The sequence below is a fragment of the Pleurodeles waltl genome, chromosome 9 (assembly GCF_031143425.1).
Source record: "Pleurodeles waltl isolate 20211129_DDA chromosome 9, aPleWal1.hap1.20221129, whole genome shotgun sequence".
NCBI classification, from domain to species: domain Eukaryota; kingdom Metazoa; phylum Chordata; class Amphibia; order Caudata; family Salamandridae; genus Pleurodeles; species Pleurodeles waltl.
The window spans coordinates 288,219,497-288,241,727 of NC_090448.1; the positions used below are offsets into that span (position 1 = coordinate 288,219,497).

General features: G+C 45.1%; 1 protein-coding gene across 2 annotated transcripts in view; it reads right to left on the reverse strand.

Annotated features, from left to right (window-relative positions):
* SEMA3G (semaphorin 3G) overlaps positions 1-22,231 on the reverse strand; it is a 132,755-nt gene that overhangs the window by 35,028 nt on the left and 75,496 nt on the right. For both annotated transcript variants that reach the window (XM_069206740.1, XM_069206739.1), the window contains exons 2-4: positions 9,521-9,681; positions 3,743-3,805; positions 953-1,072 (exon numbers count right to left, since the gene is read on the reverse strand). In XM_069206740.1, coding sequence (XP_069062841.1) covers positions 953-1,072; positions 3,743-3,805; positions 9,521-9,681 — 344 coding nt within the window. The remainder of the gene's footprint in view (positions 1-952; positions 1,073-3,742; positions 3,806-9,520; positions 9,682-22,231) is intronic.

Sequence of the window (22,231 nt, forward strand, 5' to 3'; positions counted from 1 at the left end):
TCCAGCGAAGCAACTAAAGGCACATGCAGTATTTCTTCCAGATGTAACAGGTACATGGATATTAGATACAAAAAGAAAGGTAAATCCGGATTCAAACAATGGAGGCAGGATGTCACAGCAGACCGTCCATGAGAAACTTCTGCTCAAACACTGCTTGTGCATGTGAAACTGAGCTGGTGTTTTCAGTAGTGGCCTCTGTGAAGGTACATCACTGATTGCCTTCCATCAGGCCCTGCTTAAAAACTTGATCTGTCATCTGCAGGAGATTGACAATGCCCCTTCTGAAGATAAAACAACGGCAAAACCCATACCTACCTCCAAAGGTGTGTGTGGATTTATTATGGATCGGCCTGCATGCAGCTGGCATCGACTTATGGGTTGTGTCTCATGTCACAACGATAATCATAGATGAGTGATCTTTGCAGTGCTCAGAACTATTGTGTGGAAGTCCCCTTCTATCACTGTTACGGATTTTGTGCAGCCTCATGGATTAAACCAAGGTGTAAACTCTACACATAGTTATTTTTCAGGTGCCAGTACTCAGTTGGTCTTTTCTGTTTCTTGCTGCATCTGTGGGCTCTGTGTGCACACAATTTGAAGGTTAGGCCATCCGTTAGATAAAAGAGCAATCCCTGCAAATTTACCATCCTCTCCTGGTACATGCACATTCCTCTCACTTCCTACTAGTGCTGATTTATGGACAATTATTTTATTACAAATGATTGAATTGGAAAGTACTTTTTTTGTTGCGTGACTTTTTTGAATCAATATTCTTACAAAAGGTGTTTTCCTGTTCTGTATAATCACATATCTTTCCTCGCACCTTCCTGCACCTCTTTTCACTGCCTCAGGTAACTCATTCATAACCTCACACTCCTTTCAATCATCAATGAATGCTGACTTGTAAACTCTGATACACGTGTATCCCTCCGTTTTGTATGCTATTGCCTACCTCTCCTCGATGCCCCACGTAGATGAAGGCGCAGACTGGGTGGAAGGCGCCAGTGCCACATGCCAGCAGGTGTGTCCTGTTGAAGGGGTGCAACAAACGGATGTAGTTGGCACACTCTGTCTGTGTGAATAGAGGGCATAAGACATCATTAATTATTGGAGATGTTCATGTGTTTTAAGTCCTAAACTGATGGAGCTATTAGTCTCATAATGCTTTTCTGTTTCAGTCTCCCTACGCTGCTATAAAATAATTATTTTAATAGTTAAGAGTTTTTAATATATCAGAAGATTATTATTTTACTTTTGTCGCTTTTTGTAATACAGTGAGGGACATATGACCTGTAGCTAATCTGTCAAGTATTGATCTAGACTGTGCAAATGTGTGTGATGTGCTTTTGCATAATTACTCGAAATATCAGAAAAATGCAGAGAAATTTTGCATGAAATCGAAAACCGCATTTGGCACTATACCTTAGTGTGAAATGCACACCTGTGTGGTACATTTTGTGCGAACATAATACTGCAAAAAACCCAAGAGCTGCAAACAGCAGCCGCTTGCCTTCATTCACAATACATTTTTCCGATGAATGGTGTGTCATTGTATGACATGGTGTAATAGCGTAATTTTGGGAATTTCATGTAACAAGCGTAATACAGAATTTCTGAAATTGCACAAGGTTATGCCGGTGTAATGGACATTTTGTTCAGGCCTACAACCAGGAGGCTTCCTCTGTAAATCTCTTTATCTCCCAGTTTCCTTGTCTGACGAAGCCAAGCAGCAGAGATGTGTATTAGGATAGTTTAGTGTCAGTATTGATCAGTTTGTACAAGCTGAGCATTTAAATCTTGGTAGGTAACTCCTTTAACATTTGAAGGATCCAGGTCCAGCCCTGTTGTGTGACTCGCGGCGAGTGAACTCCCTAAAGTCAGACACGTCTGTCCCTTATTCATATACTCCGGGACAAAAACAGGAAATTCATGCGCCCCTGAGTTGCTCACACTGTGATAGTAGCTTCCATTTCCATAGTCCTGGCTCATTATCTGAGGTATGTGCCAGTCCTTGCTTTCCAGCTGGGAATTGGGACAATGTGAGGCCTGCCTCTGAGGCAGGGCCACGCCACCACAGAGTAGCAGCACAATGCAGGAAAAAGGTCTTTCCATTGTTTAAGGCTCACATTTCCTGTATTGGCCCTGGAGAGCTGCCCGGTGAACTTCCATGTCACTGTATTGCTGGTTCACTTGCTTCAGCGCAGGACATTTACACTGATTTTTTTGTTGAGACAGAGACGTAAGCTTCTGTCTCACAGGACAGCACTTGTGTGGCCGCACTAGTGATTAGACTACCTTCACATGCTCAAGTATATGATAGACCTTAAACAATGTGTATGTTTTCCTGTGCCACTTTACAGATACAGTAGAGGCAATAACAGAGCACAGAGGCGCTCCAGAAATAGTTTGCAAACCTTATAAATTTCTGCATTCATTTTAGACCATTTGCAGGGCGACCACCGCTTTTCCTATCATTGCAGGATAGAAGTGGAGGGCCTGAATTAAATTCATCGGATGGAATCGCCACTGAAAAGTCTGCCCATTATGAGTTTTTTCTCCGATATGTGGGGAAAATGACGCACACAGATTTATCGGGTGTTTTACTGCGCATTTTTTCACCATTTCACCTAGAAAGCATAACTTACCGCCTTCTCTAAGTAGGCACCAGTGGTGTAAGGAAACTTAAGTGGTCCCCCTGCAAAGTCGTTGTAGGGGGCCCCCTGGCCCCATTCAGGGGCCTACCGCCCGGGCACAGTGCATTGTGCTGAGGGGCCACCCTGGAGCACAGCCCTACCACCCCCCAGCACTGCACGGGCCTTTGTTACACAACTGGCAGGCACAAAGGCCCAGATTTAAGAAAAGTGGCGCTTCATGTAATGATGCGCCACATTTCTTGCGGTCTAATGCACCCACCCTAACACCACCATGTGTGCGCCACATTTAGCATATGGCACACCATGGCGCAGATAAGGAGCAATAGCGTCATAATTTTTTACACTATTGTTGTACTTTGCAGGATTTACACTAATCCTGCAAAGTACACGGAGGCCCATTGTAAATAATGGCGTGCCTCCTTTTAACGCTTGCTTTGTGCTGACGTTAAAAATACCACAAAAAATGTCACAGTGGAATCTCATAGATTCCACTGCACCATTTTTGCGGGCCCCATAATGGGGACAACGCCCCCTTGCATATATTATGCCTGGTGCAGGCATAATGTAGTGCAAGGATTTACAAAGTGGCACAATCTTGTAAATATGGAGCTGTGTTTTTGCCACACTATCATTACATTAGTGTAAAAAATAATTAAGCTAATGTGGTGATAGTTGGCACTAGGCCCTCTTAAATTTGGGCCAAAGGGTTTTCAAGGCATTGATCCAAAGCAGTGGTTCAAGGCAAGCTTTTGATGACCGAAGGGAGCAATGAATTCAGACGTAGGCGGATGGGGGCTAGGCAGTGCTGCTGCCCTCAGCCCCTCTCCTGCAGCTATTCTCCCAGGCCCGATGTCTCTGAGCCTGGACTTATCAGGTCTGGAGGCATTGCACCAGATAATTCTGAGCCGGTCTGGAGTCATTGCACCAGATAATTCTCAGCCATGCCACATTAGTAATTTTGCTGCATATTAATGTTAACCGCAATGGCAATAAATGGACATAGTCTGCTCAGTTGGTGGGCATGGTTACATTGTTCACCCTGTGTGGGTGGTGAATATAATGGTGTAGGGAAGGGTAATCTCACTTACCACAGGGTCTTTCCCCTTCATGATACACTCCTCCCGTTGACCGGCTGCTGGAGGCCAATTAATCTAAAAGTGAAAGAAACAGTCAGGAAGTTTCAGCAATACAGCCATTCATAAATGAGGCAAGCATAAAAAACAAGCATTAGCCAAGTAATAGGTACAACCTTAGCAAATTTGATACGTTTTTAAATTTAATTTTGTGCAACCATATGGAATAGGAAAAAAGCATTTGAAAACAATAATAACAAGTATAAAAGTAAAGAAGAAGCCCAGCAGCCCAAGCACACCAGCCCTGGTACTGAAGTCCATACTTATTCAGGTGACTTTGCATATGTGATCAGGGAAAATGCTGTCACTCACAGTGCAAGACAGCAAATGGATGAAGTGGGCTGGGCTGGCCCATTACCACATGCTGTATGGTATGGTATGTTGGTGGAGTAAAAAGGAGAATGACACTTGAACAAACCAATATTTGAAGAGAGCTAAGCAAAAGCTTGTATCTATCCTTGTATGTCTGTATTTTTATTATGTTTTTTTTAACCAAGAGGGAGGCCAAACTGCTAAAGCTGTCACTAGACCTAAAGAGCAAACACCATTGTATTAAGATGTGCACAACTCCTCTGAAACAATTCCAACGTATCCAACTTCTGACCTGCATCAGCTCCATTATTCAACACCGAAACCCTAAAACAGCTCTAGTAAGGCACCTCAGAACCTGCCACTGCACCACAGTGTTAACATGAAGAATCCTTGCTGTCTACACGAGTATTGACAAAGCCAATAGGTCTCACCTTCTGGACCTTTTAGGTTTGCCAGTGGTTTTCGCAAAGCAGCACAGTATTCCTGATGCAGGGTGGGTAATAAACAGAAAAAAAGCCTATGTAGCCAGCTGTGTCATTTTGTAGGCACGTGTACCAAGCATCACATGCCTAAAACAAATTACACAAAGCTTTGTTTTTCTTTTTGTTTAAGAATCCAAGTTGGATTAGTAATCAATAATTTAAAAAGCAATCCGTGAGGTTGGGGGGAAAGAACATGGTGCGGGAAGAACAGAGGTGGGGGAGGCAACACGAAGGGTGAAATAACGGGGGGGGGGTGTTAGTAAAACACGGGGTTGAATCACAGAAGTCAGGAAAGCATTAGGAGGGCAGGGGAAGCTACACGGGGTGTGTGGGAGCAGGACAGGCAGAGACACAGCAACATGGAGGATGGTGGAAGCGAATGAACAAGAAAGAGTGCAGCATGGAAGTAAACTGAGAGGAAGAGCAACTAAAAGAGCGAAGCTGTATAAAATTAAAAGCATATGTAGAGCAGCGTGAAGGAAAAAGATGTGGAAAATTACATTTTTCAAATGTTATGAAAATAAATTTGCTCGGAGAAGAGGGAAAAATAGAGAACGGGGGACACATACACTCTCAGGAAGTGCTTTTAGGAAAAGAAATAAAGAAATTTCAGAAAAGCAGACACACGTGGAAGGATAAAAGAAGCATATCAGAGAGACGGTAAATACCTAATGCTCCACTGGAAGGACAAAGACTAGATAGACAGGCTAAAACAAATAAAACTATTGAATAGAAAGCACCAAAAATAAGAGTGACAAAACAAAGAGCCAATGGAAAGCAATGGGCAGAATTACTTTCCAGGTCAGCTATAGTGACATGTTCCCAACAAGTCTTTTTGACCTAAAAAAAAAGAAAACTAATGTTTGGGTGTGCAGCACCAACACAATTCTGCAACTGCGCCCTAGAAAAGAATAAAACATTTTCCAGGATGTCAGAAATAAATATTCTCAAAATGGCTTTGCCAATACAACTCAATTCCTATCACACCACACTTTGAATTGTAGCATGCTGCTTCGCCACAGCTCCTTTAAAGCACCTCAAACCGTGCTTAATTTGAGCCGGTGGTTTCCGGTGCGGAGCACCGGCACTTATTTTTGAGGGCCAGGCCTTAGTTTTCTGCATCAGGGATTTCCTGCGAGCAAAACACACCCATGGGAAAGAGGGAAGATGAGGAAAACGAAAAAAAAGAGTCAGGAAGGAAGAAAGCAGAAAGCTGCAAGTGTGCTGAAGAGGCAGGGCGTGGGTGTAAATGGATTAAAGAGGCCCGAGATGGCGTTCTGAATACGTTGCCCCAGCATTCATTGGGCGCACGTGTAACTGCAGCAGCCGAGTATTTCGGAGGAGAGCTTTGGGCACCGGCACGTTTTTATTTACAAATTAAGCACTGACCTCAATCACGTGCATAATATCCAAAGGCATAGAAGTATACAAGCGCCAAGACGGCACAGTCGATAGATATCATTCCTGAGAGACTACGAGTACAAACATCCTCAATACACTGCGAGCACTCGTTTTTACGGTATGTGACCTCCAAATAATGCTGCTGATTCCCTGTCAATCAAGTGTTAACTGCCAGACATATACATTTTATCTCCCTTCACTTCATCTCTCCCACCGAACCAAACAACCCCTGTCTCCTCCGTTCTCCCTCATCCGCAGAAAAGATGCAGGGGTGTCCAACTCTCTCCCCACAAGACCGCTAACACTCCGCTGGTAACCCTATCCCGTGCCTGTGAACACTGAGTGATTAGTAAGTTTGTTTTTAAAGCCCAGAATTCCTTCAGATGCTGCCTGGAGGGGAGGAAGGGGCTCCCCGCGGACCACAAACAAACTATTTAAACGATGATTGTAGCCCCCTGGGACTCTACTGCCTTATGGCCTTAGCTTGGGTGGTCTCGCGTTAGTTTGGAGGAGTTTAGGACCGACTGCTTCCCTCCCTGGCCTGGACTAGAGCTCACGTCACTTTAACATGTTGGGATACCCAGTGATGGCGTAAGCAGTGGAACATCTAAGACATGGGTTAGGCAGGTGATAGAGACTCAAAGCCTGACCGTCAGATCCAGAGTGGGCTCATACTTACGTATGGTCACAGGGTCAAAGTGGAACATTTCGAGGGCAGCATTAAGTTTGGAGAGATTGTGGCGTAAGGCAAGAGCTGCCGGCTTTCAACTGGGGAACCAGTTGTAAGTCCTGGCGTCGGCTCAACACAATGTGATTCTGGGCAAATCACTTAATCACCCCATGCCTAGAAAGCAAAAAAGGATGAATGTTCCCTTGTTAAATATAACTGGTACTCATGTAAAGCGCTCTAATACCCTCGGGTCGAGTTCGCGCTATACATATGTATTTTGTTCGGTATATGGTCTCGCGCCTACTTGTTCACTGCTCCCTTGCAGATGTCTCGCACGAGTCATGTACATGGAGATGCTCACAGGAGTCATTACAGGGCCCTTAACTCACTCTCCGTCATCTGATATCTATAATGTTTCATATTATTTCGCACACAAAGTACCACAGCATATTATAATTTATCCATTATAACATCCCCAATGTTTATTCATGGTGAAAGACTATTTAAAAAGGTAGCATACTCATTTGTTTGTTGTTCTGGGAACCTATTGCTATTTACTGTAATGCTTTTACTTGAGGTCTTGAAGTGTATGTTTTATAGATGACACTCAGCGGTGACATGCTACGTAACTGTACTTCCACGCCCCGCCTTTTAAGATCATACCGGGGCAGCCAACAGATAACTACACGCACCCTGAATAATGCCAGGGGGGATACGCAGTTAGTGGGGTTGGGGCAGGGGGGGGTGGAATGCAGGGCCTGATCACCCGGCCTTTAGGGAATATAATTTGTGGGTGGAGACGGGCGTAGCAGGAGTTCTGCCCAGTTGTTGACAAGGCGTGGAGGGTGGAAAGATGATCGAGCAGTCTACTCCAGCCCTTAGGCGAGGTGCGGTGAAATATAATTTGTGACAGGCTGAGGAGGGAGGAAAATATCTTTGGCCTCTTGGCAAGGTAGGGTGGTGGTAGGGATAAATAAATTATCAGACTTGCGGAAGCACCCTGCAACCAATGAGAAGGCATGGTACCTAAGCAGTGTCCACTGAGAAGTCTTTTCCCTGAGTCAGAGAAAAGTTACATCATATATCCCTTTTTACTAACATTTTTGGTTATAGGTATAAAAGTCCCTGGATTAAAAATATACCAAATCAAAGGCATCAACTAAAACTGTTTTCTAATAGGCTACTGGGTTTGGTATACGTTCAGTCAGCAGCTTTTTCTGTTTTTCATGGATGAAGTTTCTGTTGGGTATTTTCATGTCAAAAGCCAAAAAGGACTTTTTAGGGTCGAGCTTACCAGATAGTGTGGATGTTAAATTCCTATTGTGGGGTTACAAAGAATTTACAGGGGTTTACTGCCCGTCCATTGCTTATCATGGGTTGACTTTATTGTCACTCTCATTTTCTTACTTCTTATTCAATGCATTTCCTCGTCCATCTTGTTGCTGTCCCTTTCCTGGAGCATAGCCTCTTTATCAACCTCTTGACTGGCTGGCTTCCATCCTTCCTCTACACACTTTCCGGGAACTAGTGTTTGGTAAAGCACTCAATGATAGTGCATGTGTTTTCCATCTCTCTCCCTGGTGTTTCTCTCCCCTCTTTCCTGCCAAATACCTGCCCGTTCGAAAGCTATGAGCTTGCTCTGTCCCTATTGGTTGCTCCCTCTATCTACTGAGTGCTTGCTCCCGGCAAACATTACACTCTGTGTAACTGTCTCCCTTACACGTTTCTATCTCCTTCATGAGTTTCCCCCTTGCCCACATGTTGCTCCCTCTTGCCCACTGATGTAAGTGGTACCCACCATCTTGGACCAGACAATTAAAAAGAAAAAAATAAATAATGCTTGCGACATTCCGTAGACATGACTGCTTACCATGTCTGCATCACAACAACTTTATTTTGTTGCCAATACTAAACAGCATGGGAAAACGCATTGGTTTTTACCAATGCTGTTTAGCACCTCGAAAAGGCTTTAGCAAAGCCATCCGGTATCAAAGGTGAGACCTATTGCCTTTGGCAATGTCTAATTTAAACAACTCCCCAAAACCTTATAAACCTTTGACCAATTTACACCAACTTAGTCTAACTGAAAGTAGGCATCCAGTGCTGTGTTTTTCTAATTTCGGGGCCAGCTGGAAAATGGAGGGAATGGGCGGAGGTGTACATTTATTTAGGATGGAAAAACGACTTTCACTATCCAGCGTTTTTTTAACCTTCACTACTGAGGCGAGAATGCAGTCTCTGAGAGAAATATACTGTAATGTGTAAGTTGCTTTCTTTTTAGGTTTTCTGTTGTAGCCAGTAGTAACCCTCACCAACCATACAACCTTAACTGAATCCTAATTAACGTTTTTTTCCCAGTGAATTTAGTTGTTTTATGCGACAAAGGAAACTTCGCTGGCGTCAACTAGTCATATTTTAATGAGGGCGAATATGCCAACAGGAATGAGCCTAAATGAGAAGATGTGCTACTGAGGATTAACTCCGGTTACGCGTGATAATGACCTTAATAGGGTTAGGCAGTGAAAAGCCTCAGGCAGAAATGTACATCAGTATCCAAATGCATTCACTTGTATTAGTTGCCCCAGGTAACAATGAGCCTTCCATACCCTTCTTTGGTAAAAAAATAACGTTTATAAAAAAGAATGAAGAAATGAGAGCAGGAATGGGGAAAAAGGAAATTAGAAAAGCAAAAGTGCTTAAGTGTGTTGAAAATGTGTAATAGAAAGGAGAGAGTATGTGTAAGCCTTTGTTTATCTGTTGAAGAAAGAAAAGGCAGACGTCTGTTGCATATGCCAATTTATATTTATATCTACATTTGTGTAAATGTGACAGTGACTCTTTGTGCACTCTTAATGAATGCTTTGTTACCTCCTTGACATCTGTCTGGCTCTGGTCCAGCCGCAGTGAGTACAGAACATCCCTACCACCAATGAAGATGCGGTCGCGGTACTCATCCACATACAGCGAGCGGAAGTCCAGGAAGCCACGATGACCAATGAAAATAGTGGAGCGGTTAGTGGATAACAAATCTGCAATAAAAGAACATGGAAGAAAATTACCTGAATACCATAAAGAGAGTTGGTTAGACTAGAGTCATGGTTTCACGACAATCCATGTTAATTACTTAAAAAATTTGAGCTAAAGGACAAAGTAGGAAAGCAAAGGATGGTCATAAATATACACAACTTGCTATAATGGAGTGGGCAACGATCAACACTCTTCTGTTTGACTCTCAGGGAGAGCCAGTACCATGAATACTGGATTCCAAGGTGTTCATACCGAGTCTGGGGGTCGCAATAACCGGCAGACTCGCGGTGGCGGCCCCACTGCCAACAGGCTGGCGGTGGGACCGCCACATTATGACCCAGACCACCGACACCGCCAGGCTACCGCAAGCCAGCAGCCTAGCGGTCCCAGTGGTTTCACATCCACCAGGGCAGCCCTGCTTGCAGTGCCGCCCTGGGGATTAGGAGTCCCCATCCGCCAGCCTTTCCATGGCAGTTAACACCACCTTGGAAAGGCTGGCAGGATGTGGAAATCGGGGGCCGTGGGGGCCTCTGCACTGCCCGTGTAGAAGGACGCAGTGGGGAATGGGTGGCACTCTGCCGTCACCATCTTCCTTCTATGTCAGGTGCCGGTCTGCAGATGGCCATGACTGACAGGTAAATTCCAGCCCAAGCTGGTGTTTCTGAGAGCGAGTCAGCGTGACTGAATATAGGGGAGGCACCGAGAATGATGTGGGGGAGAGGGCACCTCGTATTTTGTTTTTGATTTTTTGGGAGGGGAAGAGAAGATAAATAGTGAGGACGGTGTTAAAGGGAGGAGGTGGATGGATGGCCATTCTATATCGAGGTGGGTGGAGGACACCTGCAATAAGTTCGTTTTTACTGTGCAGAATGGTGCAGGGGCCTGAGGCATGAGAGGGCATATTTTGGATGACTCTCCCATAGTTTATTTACCCCTGCTGTATGTACTGCTTATGGGAGCAGAGGAAGGGGATTTGACCGAGCCATACATTACAAAAATTGCAGAGTGGATAATTGTGCACAGAGGGAATGTTTTTCACCTCAAATGATGTCAATCAGAACCCCTTCTTGAAAAACGTTCAGTATTAACAGGTAGACATATATAATTCTACACATTGCTGATAGATTAGCGAGACAGCAGTGTCAGGGCCAAGGATAGGTCTGACTATATGCGTGTCTGGCTCTAGGGACCTATAGAAGGACAAGCAACAAACAAGTCAGAGCATTGCGCTCTCTTCCCCTCCAGAATACAGCTTAGTAAAATTAAAAAAACAAAAAGTACCCGACATAAAGAAAGAGAGGTACTGTAACACTGTATGAACAAAAATGCAATAAAATGTGCATATTTTTCACCTACACAGAACTTGTAGTTGTATTTAGAGGCAGACAATGATAGAGGCAGACAATAAAGTCCAAATATGCCTAGCAGACACCATAGGTCATTTGATGAGTCGGCTCATGTTTTGGCTTCTAGGGCCAATTCATACCCATTGCCCTGGCTTGGTTCTCCCTATGAATCTGGTGGCTAATTGCCCACCTCTGTTGGTGTCATGAGCAAACATAAAGGGAGAAACCCCCTGCACCGGTTGAGTAATACAATGCTATATGTTTCCGTGTGCGTTCTTGTACGGGAAGGGCGAAAGCAACACAGTCGCATGAAGAGTGCTGCCAAAGGAGAAACGTGATCACACACAGCGGGCTTCCGTGTAAGACCGTGTCCAGTGTTCGGGCTACAGCTATGAAACACAATAGTCAGAGAAGGGAAGTGTTTGAAACTTGTGGTTCTTAATTTTTATGAATCCTTCTCTCAACTACTCTTCATAATCACTTGTTAAAATTGATGAACCTTGAGATTACTCCTGCGTGTCCACAGGCATCCGCAAACCCCCAAATGTGCTGCCCAGCAGACGCAGATCAGTCAGCATCAAAGTACACATCCAAATCCAAACATTTTAATCACCCTCAAGTAATGTATTCTTAAGACTAAGTGGCATGTACTCTCATTTCTTCATCGGCCATTATTGCACAGGTAGGGCAACATTGACCCCATTGCATCCAGTGATGCTTATTCACAACATCAGAGCGAGGTGGGGCACTGAAGGTGCATAAAGAAAAACATCACCCACCTCTTAGAAGAAATGCCCCGGTTTCATACTTGCTGGGCCCCTCCTCAAGGACAAAAATTGTAAGAGGGAAGGGAGACATAAAAAAGGTACATAGAGGGATGGGGGGGCAGTGAAAAGTCCCAGCACACTGATATTTGGCTCCCCTATATTTATATTTTGAAATAAAATTAATTGTTATGAAGTTGCTATATTGATGGACCTTGTATGCCTTCTAGGCTTCTTATCAGAAAAATATTTCATGATTTATGTAGAATAAAATGGATAGTGCCTTTGAAATGTAAATACTGCTGCTGTAGTGAAAGCCTACTTTCCCGGTCCCACTCTTATAGATTAGTCAATAAAGCCACAGAGCCTCTTTAACCTATCAATTCATGTTAACAGCAGCCAAGGTAATAGAGAAAGCATGAATAGCCCCCAAGTCTGACGTTTAGCATAATCAGTGAGGTCCACCATGAAGTTCAGTTGGTTGATAATGTTCCCAGGACTGACCAAATATGTCAAGAAGTTCAGTGACTGTTAAGTCTGAAACTTTGAGGTTGACATCTGAAATACAGTTATAGTCTTGCAGACTTGTCTCTAGGGCAAAAAAGTCACACTTTGAAGGCAAGCACTTTCAAGAAACTATGCTGCAATGTTTTTTTGGGAAAGTATCAATGTTGCTAGAAGAGACCCTTACCCCAAATCCAGCTTCTTGTTCCTTATGAACATTGTCCCAAACCATCAAATGAGTTTTTTGTCAAACCAGTAATACAATTTCCTAACATCTGGAGTCCTGTCACCTCTACAACTGAAACCACAGTGCCTCTGTCAGATGCCACACCTGCCTGAAGCTCACAGACCTTCACTTCAGGCACAATGTAATTTTCGCCAAACAGTACCCATCGCATAACCGGGTACATGTGATAGACAGGCAAGCCAGCTTCCATGATGGGGCAAGTGGAGACTGCATCAGTAATCTCTGTGCAATAAAGAAATAGTCTAGGAGGAGATGTGGCCCAAGAAATACTCATTCCTGGACCAAAATTATATCAAGTGTCCAGCCCCAGAGTTCGCTCATGTACAGTGCCAAATGGTGTGATGGTGGGACACCCATTGGGAGTTTGAAGCAACCCATTATGAAGCATTCATTTATTCTCCAGGGAGACCTAGATATCAGCACTGGACAATAGGCTTTTCTATAAATAAATTGTTAACTTTCCTAGCCACTTTACGGGAAGAGCTAAGTATTCCTGCCCCTCTCATACTCCTCCTGCCCTCCACTTGGGACAGAAAGGCATGTGTTTGGGCATAGTTTACACAGGTATCCTCTGCCTTGCAGTGAATAGCCTTTCTGTAACTAAATTCCTCATGTAGTTATAAATATCCTTCATTTGGTTAACCACTGGTGCAGCGCTCCACTTTTTTGTTGACTTAGTTTTCAGTAAGAGGTAAAGGTTGTAAAAGATATACTAAGCATGCAAATAGAAGCCTCCTGTCTGTTGTCAGGTCGGGCACATTTGCACAATTAGCAAACACATAGATACCTACTAAGTAAAAACAGTAGCCCCTGAACACATACCACAACAGCCCAGAGATCATGTCAGGTTTTCCTGACACCCAATACATTATCCTATTCTTTTGTAACCACTACCTCTCTATGGGGTTATAGAGTCCAACCATTGTCCCACCATGGGTTAATATAAACATAACAGGTTTCAAGAAATTAATAACATTTCAAGCACTCATAACAGTGAAAAACATAGGAGATTTTGAGGAGATGCTGGTTCTAGATATGTGCAGTCATTTCCTTTAAGGGGAGCATTCAACCCTGGTAAGTATGAGTCCTGTCGAGCTACGTCCTCAGCTTTAGCTCACATCCAACCCAGCTTACCAGCGTACAACAGCCCAGAAACTGCCCCTAAGCTGGCATCTCGGTGAACTCACCAGGTTAACCCATTACAATTTTTGCACTGATGGGAAGTGGCATAGAGCTCTGTGGGCATTGCACCACTGGGTGTATGCCTGCGGTGCCTAGCCACCGTGATCATGGGATGCTACAATTGCTGGATTCTAGACAATAATTTGCAAACTTCTAATACTTCAAACCGGGGCCATATCTTATTGCATCCTACCTTTCCGTGGATGCTGCTGGCAGCCACAGTAGATGGTTGAGTGTCCCATCTCCAGAGTCTAAGGCTGGTGCGAACAGAACAGAGACAGACTAGGAGATTCGTGTCTCAGATCTTTGTTCAATCTATGCCATTAAGCTTCACAATTGAGACTCGTGTAGGATGTAATATGGCAGAGAGGTACATGGTTTGGGCCGCAGTATGTGGGACTAGCTTCAGGGCGCGGCATGCCCGTGTATCTTGGTCTGGTGCCAGCAGAGACCCACAATCGGAAACAATGGCGTTCTCTCGAGAGACAGAGGGCCCACTGTGCTCGCACTGCGCGGGAAACACAATATACAGCACGGATCATGCACATCCGGGGATTATTCATATCACATTTCAAGACTCCCCCTTTATGCAATGTTTAATACCTCTGGAGCCTGCGGCACCTAAGTAGACCATAAATCCTAGGGGGCCTGCACAGCTGTGCACACCACAAACAGGGGTGCGCCCTGGGAGCCTCACACGCCGCGCTCTCTTCCCTCTATCCCTCTCCCACAGACGCACACACCACCATTACACGCATACACTACCTCCTACACACAGAAACACACTCAAACATACACTAATGCTTATGTACAAATTAAACATTAATTGAAGTAATACTATATACAAAAAAGCAAGCACTAGAGCACACATAAAGACACGCGTGCAGTCTCTCACACATAGAATCGCCTACACAAAATGGCACACGCGCATTCAAACATTCACAAATACGAAATGCAGAAAAATATGTATACAAGAAGTAGGCAGAAAAGGTACATATTCACACACGTGCTAGTGTGACCAGATTTTCAAAATCGAAAATCAGGTTATAAAATAGACATAGAACGGACTTGAATTGCGCAGTGACCATGTGGCACAGAAGGACTTAAGTGACAGCACTCGAGACGTCCACAGCAGACTAAAATTAGAACCTAAAATCCCCAGATCAGCATTTTTTTGTAATAACGGGACAAATCTAAAGAACATTTGGACACATGGACGGGCATCGATGTATGTGTGTTCATAAGAAATCTCTGCATTTTTAGGTGTGAATGGCATGAAAGAGAGAGAGCGAGAGAAAGAAAGAGAGAGAGGGAGTGAGCGAGAGAGAGAGAGAGGGAGTGAGCGAGAGAGAGAGAGAGGGAGTGAGCGAGAGAGAGCACTTTTTAAATTAAACATAGTGAACATGTTCACTCGACCTGCTCGCAAAGCTATGATTTACAGACATTTGCCAGAGCTGACTTTAAATACCGGGTCTATACCAGCAATCCCAGGATATTTGGTCACCCTAACGTTTGATCACACACTCTATGTCTTACATACAAGAATGTACATATAACGAATGCATCATACACTTGCAATTAAACGTAGGTTATGGGCACACTAACATACAGACACACATGTACATATAACAAATGCATCATATACTTGCACTTAAGCGCAGGGTTATGGTCACACTAACATCCACACACACACATGCCCACATAAACTCATAATATACATTGAATCCATCACAGAGCGATACCAACACATACATATATAGACATAAATAGAAAAACAAACCAATTTAGTGATACAAAAGCTACACAGTGGGCATAAACACACAGTGATACACAGAAATATAGAGCAACACTCATCATCATAAGGCGTGCAGGGTGTCAAATATACACACAAAGGCACACAAAAACACTAACAAAAACAGGGAAGTGTAGCTCAGTGCAGAGATGTACTTTAATTGTGAGCCATGTATCGTTCTGCATCTTCAGAAACATCACTCATAGGATGGGAGGGAAGAAGTGGGGGCTAGTGGCTCAGCTGCAGACATTGAAACCTAGAGATCTGAGTTGTAATCCTGATGGTGGCACTTGCCCTAAATTCATGTGAATCTTGGCATAGCACCCACCCTTTCTGATTCTGGAAAAATGATAATGTTAAATGTAGCTAGAAATGTAACTCGGTGAAACTCTGCTAGGAGTAACAGAAAAATGTAAAAACCAAGATGGTACATAGGATCCAAAATTGACTCCTGACACATGATTGAAGAACAACCCTTAATGCTTCCGCTAAGTTTGCGCTGTATAAATGCCAAAACACACACTCAAAGATACACATTGTGCCCAGAAGAACCATTGAAACATAGACACAAGTTACATAAAATCTTTGGCCTCAAACCCTCTCTCAAATAAAATGTGGGTGAACGTACCTAACAAGCCTGACCAAGAACACTTTTATTAGTTCTTTTGAAGTTGAGAAAGACTTCTGAGGCTTACCCATAGAGGGTACTGGGAGTAATCCCCTTTGTCACCACGTCTCATGTGAAGAATTATTACTTGAAGGAAAAATATCAGCCCACTTTGCACAATTGATACATTGCAGGAAACATTCGAATGAGTGGAGTTTTAGAAGCTGGGGCTTACAAGATTTAAAGGTGATAGAAATGACCAAATGGACAGTGGACAGAGGACGGAATAGAAAAGAACAGACGATCATCTATCCAGCTCTGCATGTGTGTATGGTTCAACTGTGCATATGTGCACGTGCGTTTCTTGGTTCTGTACATGTGTGTGTATGTTAGGTGCGTACACATATGTATGTTTGTTCTATGCATATGTGTGTGGTTGGTCTGTGCATTTGTGTATGTTTTTGATATATGTACGTGTGCATTTCTAGTATGTGTGTGTTTTTACTTTTGTTTACCTTTGTGCATAGTTGGTCTGTGCATGTCTTCATATTTGGTTTGTCTTGTGTGTTTTGTTTGGTCTGCACATTTGTGCATGCTTGGCTTGTGCATGCCTGCATGTATGATATGTGAGTTCGTGTATGTTTAGTTTTTCCTTGTGTGAATGTTTGATAGTGCTTAGCTAACAGTCCAAAATCATTCCGCATGTTACTGTGGAAAAGATAATCATTGATTAGAATCAAATACCTTACTTATGTTCTCATTTTTTGCTGGGATGACAGGGGATTCGCCCTTGGGCCGCTATCGGGCGTGTCTGTTTTGCTGCTGCTGAGAAATAACTCTCTTCAGTACTACGGTAGACCACGAAGCCAAAATCAAGCGTTGGGCAACATTTCTAAACTTTGCTGAGGAAGATACCTCTCCCATCTTCTTAAACACCCTCTCTGAGGGCGAGAAACGCCCTGTACTGTTTGGGCAATGTGGTGCTAATGGTTGAAAAGGTGAGAATCTAGCTAAAGGCTGACCACAGAGGCAGAAGAGAAAGCAGTGCAAGACGGCATCTGCTCGAGCAGGGAAGGTGCAGACGGGGTGGGGAGTCGGCAGTAACTGCACGGGCGACCTGTGCTGGGCAAGCGAGAGAACCGTGTGGTCACACAAGAACAGGCAGCGACAGAAGGGGCTTATTGCATACTTTGTTACTTAGTCCCTTTTCAAGTTTGCTTCAGGTATTAGGAGAGGAAACGAGCCGTGATCTTGACGGGACTAATGAGCTCTAATCTCCCTGGCCTTCCTGTAACGGATACACCAGACACGGCAGCTGCCGGGTTCTCACGGCCTGACCCGGAGAGGCAAGAGGGCTTCCGCAGACCAACCTGCTCCAGTCCCAGACTTGGCCTTCTTCTCCTGGCTTATCAGAGTGTATGGGCAACGCTTCCTTGTAGGAGGCAGCCATGGTGCACGAGCCGGAGGTGGCCGCAACAAAGCGATTAGCAAACAGGTAAAGGCCTTCTCTAACCTTCAGTGCAACATCACCCACCATCATCTTACAAAGTTGTGCAACAGCAGTTCTAAGGACACATTAAGGCAAGACAAAACTTGGTCTTCCCACTGGTGCCATGCAGCTCATAATAACTTCACCAAATTGCGTTATTAAAATATATAAAGGATTGACATTCCTTTGTTGCCACACAGCCCACCACCATTGTACCAACTCACAGTACAGTACCTGTCAGGGCACATTAAGACAGCCATTGTCCTGCGCTATTTCAGAAAAATCATTTGTGGGTCGAGTGACGCTTAACCCACAGGCAGGGCAGCCACAGGATATATTTTTTACAGTTAAAATGAATTCATAATCATTTACTACACCCTTAATAAAAATTAACTGATTACTACCAAGCTATGATATTAATTATATTTTACAACTTTTTCAAAGTACAGTCGTACTGGTAAATGATGTACTTAAGGAAATGCTTTACACGATGTTAGACATCACTTATAGTGTGAGTTAATGAGGAGTCCGTAGTCACAGCATTGAGAGGTGCACTATGTACCACTTTCAGCTGCACAAAAGTGTACCCCAACTTTTAAGTAAACAACACAGACATAAATCGCATGATATGTAACACAAAACATGGAAGGGCATCCCTTAGCTGAAGAATAGAGACCTCCCTTCGTATTTATCTTATAATTATGATGCATGTTCATCTCGTATAGCAGGAAAAATGTACATATTTAGGGGCAGATTTAAGAGCCTCTTGTGCATCTAACAGATTAGAGTAATTTTTTTACACTAATTTGGGCAAAAATGCCACACCAGATTTACAAAGTAACCCTTTGCTCTACATCATGCATGTGCCAAAGCGGCGCAAGAAAAGTGCTGCTGTACTGGGTGCAGCGTCACTTTTCTTAAATCTGGCCCTTGATGTTTCAGTAGAGCACGTGCAAGGCCAGGTCAAGCTTCAGTACGCTGGGCAGTGGTAGTGATTCAAACAATACCTTAATTTGAGAGACTTGAAAACGTATACAAACTGTCCATCAGCACAAATAATAGTATTACAAATTATCACACATGGTATACGGATTCTCTATCAATCAATTAAGGATTTGTAAAGCGTGGCTACTCACCCCTCAGGGTCTTAAGGCGCTGAGGGAGGGGGGGTGCTGAGGATCAATTGAAGAGCCAGGTCTTGAGGTCCTTCCTGAACTGTGACAGGGTGGGGGACTGCCTGAGGTGGACGAGGAGGGTGTTTCAGGTCTTGGCAGCGATGTGGGAGAAGGATCTTCCTCCGGCTGTGGTTTTCAAGATGCGGGGGTGTGAGAAAGTAGCCTCTTTCTAGCCTTGTTACCCCCACTTTTGGCCTGTTTGTGAGTGTATGTCAGGGTGTTTTCACTGTCTCACTGGGATCCAATTCCCCGGACTTTGTGAGTGCGGGGACACCATTACACACGTGCACTACATATAGGTCACTACCTATATGTAGCTTCACAATGGTAACTCCGAATATGGCCATGTAACATGTCTATGATCATGGAATTGCCCCCTCTATGCCATCCTGGCATAGTTGGCACAATCCCATGATCCCAGTGGTCTGTAGCACAGACCCTGGTACTGCCAAACTGCCCTTCCTGGGGTTTCACTGCAGCTGCTGCTGCTGCCAACCCCTCAGACAAGCATCTGCCCTCCTGGGGTCCAGCCAGGCCTGGCCCAGGATGGCAGAACAAAGAACTTCCTCTGAGAGAGGGTGTCACACCCTCTCCCTTTGGAAAATGGTGTGAAGGCAGGGGAGGAGTAGCCTCCCCCAGCCTCTGGAAATGCTTTCTTGGGCACAGATGTGCCCAATTCTGCATAAGCCAGTCTACACCGGTTCAGGGGACCCCTTAGCCCTGCTCTGGCACGAAACTGGACAAAGGAAAGGGGAGTGACCACTCCCCTGACCTGCACCTCCCCTGGGAGGTGTCCAGAGCTCCTCCAGTGTGCTCCAGACCTCTGCCATCTTGGAAACAGAGGTGCTGCTGGCACACTGGACTGCTCTGAGTGGCCAGTGCCACCAGGTGACGTCAGAGACTCCTTGTGATAGGCTCCTTCAGGTGTTGCTAGCCTATCCTCTCTCCTAAGTAGCCAAACCCTCTTTTCTGGCTATTTAGGGTCTCTGTCTCTGGGGAAACTTTAGATAACGAATGCAAGAGCTCATCCGAGTTCCTCTGCATCTCTCTCTTCACCTTCTGCCAAGGAATCGACTGCTGACAGCGCTGGAAGCCTGCAAACCTGCAACAAAGTAGCTAAGACGACTACTGCAACTCTGTAACGCTGATCCTGCCGCCTTCTCGACTGTTTTCCTGGTGGTGCATGCTGTGGGGTAGTCTGCCTCCTCTCTGCACTAGAAGCTCCGAAGAAATCTCCCGTGGGTCGACGGAATCTTCCCCCTGCAACCGCAGGCACCAAAAAGCTGCATTACCGGTCCCTTGGGTCTCCTCTCAGCACGACGAGCGAGGTCCCTTGAATCCAGCAACTCTGTCCAAGTGACTCCCACAGTCCAGTGACTCTTCAGTCCAAGTTTGGTGGAGGTAAGTCCGTGCCTCACCTCGCTAGACTGCATTGCTGGGAACCGCGACTTTTGCAGCTACTCCGGCCCCTGTGCACTTCCGGCGGAAATCCTTTGTGCACAGCCAAGTCTGGGTCCACGGCACTCTAACCTGCATTGCACGACTTTCTAAGTTGGTCTCCGGCGACGTGGGACTCCTTTGTGTAACTTCGGGTGAGCACTGTTTCACGCATCCTCGTAGTGCCTGTTTCTGGCACTTCTCTGGGTGCTACCTGCTGCTAAGATGGCTCCTTGTCTTGTTCGACATCCCCTCTACCTCTGGGTCCAATTTGCGACCTCTTGGTCCCTCCTGGGCCACAGCAGCATCCAAAAACGCTAACTGCACGATTTGCAGCTAGCAAGGCTTGTTGGTGTTCTTTCGGCGGGAAAACACTTCTGCACGACTCTCCACGGCGAGTGGGATCCGTCCACCAAAGGGGAAGTCTCTAGCCCTTTTCGTTCCTGCAGAAACCTCAGCTTCTTCTGTCCAGTAGAAGCTTCTTTGCATCCACAGCTGGCATTTCCTGGGCATATGCCCATCTCCGACTTGCTTGTGACTTTTGGACTTGGTCCCCTTGTTCCACAGGTACCCTAGGTTGGAAATCCATCGTTGTTGCATTGTTGGTTTGTGTCTTTCCTGCATTATTCCTCTAACACGACTTCTTTGTCCTTAGGGGAACTTTAGTGCACTTTGCACTCACTTTTCAGGGTCTTGGGGAGGGTTATTTTTCTAACTCTCACTATTTTCTAATAGTCCCAGCGACCCTCTACAAGGTCACATAGGTTTGGGGTCCATTCGTGGTTCGCATTCCACTTTTGGAGTATATGGTTTGTGTTGCCCCTATCCCTATGTGTCCCCATTGCATCCTATTGTAACTATACATTGTTTGCACTGTTTTCTAAGACTATACTGCATATTTTTGCTATTGTGTATATATATCTTGTGTATATTTCCTATCCTCTCACTGAGGGTACACTCTAAGATACTTTGGCATATTGTCATAAAAATAAAGTACCTTTATTTTTAGTATAACTGTGTATTGTGTTTTCTTATGATATTGTGCATATGACACTAAGTGGTACTGTAGTAGCTTCACACGTCTCCTAGTTCAGCCTAAGCTGCTCTGCTAAGCTACCATTATCTATCAGCCTAAGCTGCTAGACACCCTATACACTAATAAGGGATAACTGCAAGGTGCAAGTACCCCTTGGTACTCACTACAAGCCAGTCCAGCCTCCTACAGGGGGACGTTGGCGAGGGCCTGGTCAGCAGAGCGGAGTTGTCTGGCATGAGTGTAGAAGGAGAGTCTGTGGTTGAGGTAGGCTGGTCCAGCATCCGATAGGGCCTTGTAGGATTGGATCAGGAGCTTGAAGGTGATTCTCTTGTCGATAGACAGCCAGTGTAGGTCTCTCAGAAGGGCAGAGGTGTGGCTGTGTTGTTGGGAATTTTTGATGAGACGGGCAGAGGCGTTCTGGATGCTTTGTAGTCTTTTCTGGGTCTTGGCCGTGGTTCCGGCGTAGAGTGCATTGACGTAGTTGAGGCGGCTGTTGACGAGGGCCTGGGTGACTGTCCTTCTGGCTTCGGTAGGGATCCACTTGTAGATTTTTCATAGCATGCACAGGGTGTGGAAGCAGCCTGAGGAGACAACGCTCGCTTGTCAGTCCATTGAGAGGGATGAGTTTATGATGACGCCGAGGTTGTGGTCGTGGTCAGTGGGGGTGTTTCCGAGGGCGGTGGGCCACCAGGAATCGTTCCAGGCAGAGGGTGTGGAGCCGAGGATGAGGACTTCTGTCCAAGCTCAGTTTGAAGCAACTGTCTTTCATCCAGGCAGCGACTGCTTTCATTCCTTCATGGAAGTTGTTCTTGGTGGTGGTCGGGTTGTTTGTGAGGGAGACTATCAGTTGGGTGTTGTCGGCGTAGGAAACAATGTCGAGTGCGTGGCTTCTGACAAAGGCAGCCAGTGGGGTCATGTAGAGGTTGAAGAGGGTGGGATTCAGGGAGGATCCCTGGGGTACGCCGCAGCTGAT